The 7500-nt window shown below is 36.8% G+C and overlaps 1 protein-coding gene across 2 annotated transcripts in view; it reads right to left on the bottom strand.

Annotated features, from left to right (window-relative positions):
• Positions 1-1697: 1697 nt before the first annotated feature.
• The window catches only part of Iyd (Iodotyrosine deiodinase), a 23937-nt gene continuing 18134 nt past the window's right edge, over positions 1698-7500 (bottom strand). For both annotated transcript variants that reach the window (XM_070118802.1, XM_070118801.1), the window contains exons 4-7: positions 6885-7015; positions 5154-5279; positions 2726-2916; positions 1698-2383 (exon numbers count right to left, since the gene is read on the bottom strand). In XM_070118802.1, coding sequence (XP_069974903.1) covers positions 2201-2383; positions 2726-2916; positions 5154-5279; positions 6885-7015 — 631 coding nt within the window. In that variant the 3' untranslated portion in view covers positions 1698-2200. The remainder of the gene's footprint in view (positions 2384-2725; positions 2917-5153; positions 5280-6884; positions 7016-7500) is intronic.

The raw sequence follows: 7500 nt of genomic DNA, 5'->3' as shown, positions 1-7500 counted from the left end.
TGTGTTAAAATTAGAATAATTTGCGGTCATGGTTTAAAGAGATTAGCATATACGTTTATATGCGAATATATATATATATATATATATATATATATATATATATATATATATATATATATATATATATATATATATATATATAAACCCATATCTCTTACTATATAAATATTTATCTATGTATCTTATCTGTGTAGTGTGTAGTAGTAATGATATACTTATTTCATTATCATTATTGATTACCATCATTATAATAAAGATAATGAAAACAATCATAATACCTACCAATAAACATATAATCCTATACTTATTATCACATCCATTATTATAATCATAATCATGGTTCCAGAATATTAGCAATAATATTATAATTCCCTTTACTTCACAGAAACAATAATAGTTTTCATTTACGTAAAACTACTTAAGCGCTTGAATTCATATTCCATGTGACTGCGGACTTGATCTCAATTCTTTTTATTGTAAAAATGGTGATGATTGGTAATGCAGATGTTAAAAAATGACATGTATGCACTTACCATAATGCAAGGTTATGGGAATTCCATTCTTACTTTACTACTAACATTTGCTATATCGATTCGCGTGTCAGAATTATTATTATAGTTTGCGTTCATGTTTTAAAGAGACGTTAGCATACATAGTTTTACGGATATGTACATATAGCCCTATCTCTTACTATATGAATATCTATCTATATGTCTTATTTGTTTGTTTGTGTATGTGTTATGTATACACACACACACACACACACACACACACACACACACACACACACACACACACACACACACACACACACATATATATATATATATATATATATATATATATATATATATATATATATATATATATATATATATATATATATATATATATATATGTGTGTGTGTGTGTGTGTGTGTGTAATATATATATATATATATATATATATATATATATATATATATATATATATATATATATATATATATATATATATATATATATATATATATATATATATATAATTTATATTATATATGCATACATATATATATTATGCATATTTACTATATATGTACATATATTCTATATGCATCCACACTATACCAGACTGTAGAGTGTTTTTCTCGCGCGGGGAATATTACATTTTTTCATGCGCGGAAAACATCATTTTGTCTCCATTTGCGCGGACGGATGATGAAACAAGTGCGCGGAAAGGTCAAAAGAATTTTATGCGCGGAAAAGGATCTAAAAAAGACAAGTGGCAAAAAAGTCAAAAGAATTTTATGCGCGGAAAAGGATCTAAAAAAGACAAGTGGCAAAAAAGTCAAAAGAATTTTATGCGCGGAAAATGATCTAAAAATGAACTTAGCGCGCGCGGAAAGTTACCCGAGAGCTACATTTGCGCGGACAGAATTTGATAAAATAATTTCTGCTCGGGGCACGCGTAGTAATACCAGCTGTAACACCATTGCTATGAAACAGGCGATAACGAAATAAAATCAAAGAGGAAAGGAGAATGATCTTAACAATTTACTAGTTTACCTTCCTTCCTATTTTATCTTTATTGTAACCACTTCTTTCCTTCAAAGCGATATAGCGTACGTAATTTGCATGCTATCTCTGTTCTCATTCTCATCTATGTCTCCTTCCTGTAGGTCAATTTGCATGTCTAGTTCAAAAATAATGAATAAGTGTTTTATTCTAGTTTATGATCTTTATTGCTTACGAAATACAGTACAAAAATATTCATGGTTTTCAAAATTGCTTTGTGGGACGAAAGCAAAGGCACCCTGAACGCATCTCTTTATTCAGACAACGTCCTGTATCCTCAAAACCTCATAAATCCTCATTCATCCTCATGAAAGCGCTCCTCATACTTCCATACATCACATCCTGATATAAAAACTTATGTTAAAGTATAACTCACAAAATCAGAAACTCTGAGAACCTCGTAAAATCACAGAAAATCTCATACAACACTGACAAAAACAAGATAAACCACTTGAGTACTCATACATCACGAACCCCTCATAAGAGCCTCATAGAATTCTCTTCAGAAACATGAAACCCTCATGTCTCTCACTCTCAGAATCCTCACAAAACCCTGATCTCTCACTCTCAGAACCCTCATGTCTCTCACTCTCAGAACCCTCACAAAACCCTCATGAAAGAAACAACTCGAACCAAGAAACCTCCCTCACACCACAACCATAATGTCCTCCAGAGGTTTCCGCTTGAGGTCGGGCACCGTGGCTTCGTCAGAGGGAAAGCCCACTGGCAGGAGCAAGAGGAGCTTCTCGTTCGGTGGGCGGTTCAACAAGGTTCTGAGGGCGGGACCGCAGTTGAGGGGCGTCGAGGTGAGGGTGACAAGACCCGCGTTCTGGAAATGAGGAAAAAAAATGGTCGTTAGGGCAGTCGGGGAAATGGGGAGAGAGATGCTTGTTATCATTTCTGGTCGCCTTTGTCTCTCATTCTTCTCTCTCTCGTCACCGTTCAGTTTAAATGCCCCGATAAACATTCATATTACATTAAAATCACGCTAACCAACCAATCTAACCAAACAGGCCACAATCCCTTAAAAAAGAGGACACAACCACAGCCCTCTAACCAAACAGGGCACAACCACAACCCCCTAACCAAACAAGGCACAACCACAACCCCCTAACCAAACAGATTACAACCACAGCCCCCTAACCAAAGCCTCCTCCTCCCCTCTACGTACATGTATTGCCGACAGCAGGATCCCCCCCGCCAGCGCCGTCGAGATCTCGTGGTAGTAGTGGTTCCTCTTACGACCGTCGGGGAGCAACCCGTACGTCTGCTTGAACACCAGGATGAGCCAGGGGGCCGTCGTCAGGTACTCCTTCACCCACGAAGTCCTCAGCGCCTTCAGGTCCTGCACCCACTGGTTTCCTTTTGAGGGATTCGCGAAGGGTTGAGGGAGAGATAAAGAGAAAAAAAAAGAGCGAGGGTTCAATATTTAGAAAGTAAGGAGAGGTTGTTGAACTGGCTTGACTGGATGGATGGGTAGATGGATGGATGGATGGATGGATGGATGGATGGGGGGGAAGAAGAGAGGGAGGGGGTTAGAGTCCAAGAGAGAGAGAGAGAGAGAGAGAGAGAGAGAGAGAGAGAGAGAGAGAGAGAGAGAGAGAGAGAGAGAGAGAGAGAGAGAGAGAGAGAGAGAGAGAGAGAGGAAGAGTTGGGGAAGGGATAAAGGAATGGAGGAGAGTATATGGAAGAGAGAGAGAAGAAGGGAAAAGCAGGGATGCGATCGAATATTTATTTAATTATTGATTTTTTTCTGTCGCATCAACATGTAAGGTCATTAGCGTCGTATTCAAAATGTAGCGATATGTTGAGTAAACGAGGTCAAGGGTTGTAGATCGCTGTAAGAAGGAAGAAGAGAAAAAGAGAAAAGGAGTGAGAAGGAAACGAAAGACGGGCGAGGAATAAAGGGAAGTGAAAGAGGGAAGAGAAAACGTAGGACGAAAGCCGTTCAGGATTGACAGTGAGCCAGCCTTCCTAATTCCCTCTCTAATGAGGTACGACTAGGCGATGAGAACCCAATCCAAGTGACGAAGCTAATCTCATAATCTCATTCGTCCTTTAATGATTCCAGTCTGCATGTTCAAAGTCACGATCTCTTCACGTCATTGTCTAAAATTACCTCAAAGCTTTTTTTTTATCCTGTCAGCATGGCTCTCACACCTTGGGATGTGGACAGAAGAAAGGGACGAAGAAAAGAAGGAAAAGGAAGGGAGGAGAAGAAGAGGGAAAAGTAAGGGGAAGAAGAAAAGAAGGAAAAGTAAGAGAGGAGAAGAACAGAAGGAAAGGAAGGGAGGAGAAGAACAGAAGGAAAAGGAAGGGAGGAGAAGAACAGAAGGAAAAGGAAGGGAGGAGAATAACAGAAGGAAAAGTAAGGGGACGAAGAAAAGAAGGAAAAGGAAGGGAGGAGAAGAACAGAAGGACAAAGAAAGTTGGGAGAAGCAAAGGTCATCCCTACATAGGGCCTCAGTCTCCGTCTCCTGAGCCCCCCCCCACGACAACAGCGAGCATGGGACTGGAAGAGGGGGGGGGGGGGGTCCGGGGTGCTGAATGAAAGGGTATATATATATATATATATATATATATATATATATATATATATATATATATATATATATATATATATATAACACAATTGAATCTGCCGGAAAAAAAAGAAATTAAAGAACTAACCAATAACTCCATCCCCCTTGGCTCATATTAGAAAAAAAAACAAAGCGTAAAATAAATAAATGAATAAAATAAGCGTAAGATGAATACATATATAAAATGGGAAAAGAAAGAAGGAAATAACAGTACGAATATAAAATCACTCAACTACCTCCTCCCTCTTAACCGACATAAAAAAATCACATAATAATAATAAAATATATAAAAAACAATAATAAAATAGATAAAATAATAATAATAATAAAAAAGATAATAAAATAGATAAATAATAATAATAAAATAGATAAAAATATAATAATGGAATAGATAAAATAATAATAATAAAAAAATAACTAAAATAGATAAACAATAATAATAAAATAGATATAATAATAATAATAATAACGGTAACAATAAAATAGATATATAATAATAATAATAATATAGATGAAAATATAATAATAATAATAAAATAGATAAAAATATAATAATAAAATAGATAAATAATAATAATAAAATAAAGATACAATAATAAAATAGATGAAAAAAAATAATAAAAAAATAATAAAATAAACAATGATAATAAAATAGATAAATATACAATAATAAAATAGATAAATAATAATAATAAAATAGAAAAATAATAATAATAAAATAAACAAATAATAATAATAACATAGACAAATAATAATAATAAAATAAACAAATAACAATAATAAAATAAACAAACAATAACAATAAACTTGACAAATAATAATAATAAAATAAACAAACAATAACAACAAAATAACCAAATAACAATAACAAAATAGATCAAAACAATAACAAAACAACCTCCTCCTCCTCCTCCTCCTCCTCCTCCTCCACCTTCTCCACCTCCACCTCCTCCTCCACCTCCTCCTCCTCCTCCTCCTCCTCCTCCTCCTCCTCCTCCCTCTCGACTCGCCTCTTACCCATCCTCTTCTTATAATTAATCTCTTCTTCCTCTTCCACAATTTCTCGAACCCGCTGCTTGACCTCGGGGTCGCCCACCACTGCGAAGGTCCAGGGCTCGGTGTGGGCGCCGGAAGGAGAGGTGCCTGTGGGCGTGAGGGGTGGGCGGGATGCACTGTCTTTGTCACTTTTTATAGGATCAAGAGAACGTAACTTGTGTAACAAAAAAAAAATAAATAAAAAAAAGAAAGAAAGAAAAAAAAAAAAAAAAAAAAAAAAAAAAAAAAAAAAAAATATATATATATATATATATATATATATATATATATATATATATATATATATATATTGTGTGTGTGTGTGTCTGTGTGTCTGTGTGTGCGTGTATGCGTGTGTGTGTGTGTGTGTGTGTGTGTGTGTGTGTGTGTGTGTGTGTGTGTGTGTGTGTGTGTGTGTGTGTGTGTGTGTGTGTGTGTGTGTGTGTGTATGTGTGTGTGTAAGCAATAAATATATTACTTAATAGCGTTTGACACTGACATTCGCACTATCAATAAAAGAAAGGAAAGGAGAATGCGGAGGAGGAGGAGGAGGAGGGGAGAGAAGGATGGAGAAAGACGGGAAGGAGAGAGAAAGAGAAATGGGAAGGAGAGGAAGGTAGAGAATGCAAGGGAGAGAAAGGAGGGAAGAGAACAAAAAGAAAAGTATGATAACCGCGGAAAGAAAATAAGGGAGTTGCGGAGGTGAAAGAGAAGGCAGAAGAGAAAAGGATAAAAGGAGGGAGAAGGAAACGAAAGACGGGAGAGAGAGAGGGGGGGGGAGGAGGAAGAAGAAGAAAAAGAAGCAGAAGCAGCAGCAGAAAAAAAAGGAGAGAGAGGCGGGGAAGAAGAAAGAGAGGAGCGAGAAAGGAAAGAAGAAGGAGAGAGAGAGAGAGGAGGGGAAGGAGGAAAGAAGAAGAAAAGAGAGAGAGAAAGAGGGGAAGATAAAGAGAAAGGACAGAAAGGGAAGAGGAGAGATACACAAAGATATAACCAGCAGTGTTGCATTGCTGGCGATATGTCATACGGCTGTCAACGGCTGTCAACGGCTGTCAAACCAAATGTCATCCACCTTACTCTGATTCCTCTGTATACTCTCGCACTTTATTCTCGTCAACACTTGCTCCCTCCATCCGAGAACAACACATACACTTCCTACTTACATGTTTATAATTGTCAACTGTGCATTGATTAAGGCTGTAAAAAAGTATTGATACGACTCTCATGTCGTATTTGTTATTGTCCTTTTAAGTGAATTATGTATCACGAGTGTGAGTACGAGAAAGACAGAGAGACCGATAGACAGACAGAGAGACCGATAGACAGACAGAGAGACCGGTAGACAGACAGAGAGACCGATAGACAGACAGAGAGACCGGTAGACAGACAGAGAGACCGATAGACAGGCAGAGAGACCGGTAGACAGACAGAGAGACCGATAGACAGACAGAGAGACCGGTAGACAGACAGAGAGACCGATAGACAGACAGAGAGACCGATAGACAGACAGAGAGACCGATAGACAGACAGAGAGACCGATAGACAGACAGAGAGACCGATAGACAGACAGAGAGACCGATAGACAGACAGAGAGACCGATACACAGACAGAATCAAAGGAAACAGCCAAAGAAAGAAGAACGAGGAACAAAAAGCGAGAGAGAGAGAGAGAGAGAAAAAAGACAGGAACAAGGTCAGGCAGAGGTCAGCCACTCACCCGCCGTTCTGACCACGTTCTCGATGACCTCTCGCGGAACGGGGTCAGCGCTGAAGAACCGAACGGAGCGACGAGTGTCCATCAGCTCATAAAATTCCTTTGATTTCTTGATGCTCTCTTCTGGCGAGAACCTGAAGGAGGAGAGAGAAGAGAGAAAACATTAAAAACCTGGAAAATAGCTAATAATAATAATAATAATAATAATAAAATAAATAAATAAATAAATAAAATAATAATAATAATAAATAAATAAATAATTAAATAAACAGAAAAAATAATAAATAGATAAATAAATAAAATAATAGTAAATGCATTTGTTTCTTGTATAACTGTCGTTGTTGTAGTTATTGTTATCTCTCTCATTACTCATATTATCCATCTCATTGTTGTTGTTGTTGCTATTATTACTATTGCCCCCCCCCCCCTGACGCTTATTTTTTATTTTATTTATTTATTCATTTATTTATTTATTTTATTTTTTTTATTTTTTTTTATTTTTTTTGCTTATGGGTCCCTGTCTCCTAGCCTCTCTGCACTCTCTTGTCTCTGCCATTTGCCAAAGTTAAAATTCTTCTCTTTCTATTCCCTTCCTACGCATTTTTCTGGTGGGCTGCGG

The sequence above is a fragment of the Penaeus vannamei genome, chromosome 43 (genome assembly GCF_042767895.1).
Source record: "Penaeus vannamei isolate JL-2024 chromosome 43, ASM4276789v1, whole genome shotgun sequence".
Lineage (NCBI taxonomy): Eukaryota > Metazoa > Arthropoda > Malacostraca > Decapoda > Penaeidae > Penaeus > Penaeus vannamei.
Note: the sequence above shows the minus strand (reverse complement) of the source record. Positions and strands in the feature narration are given on the sequence as shown.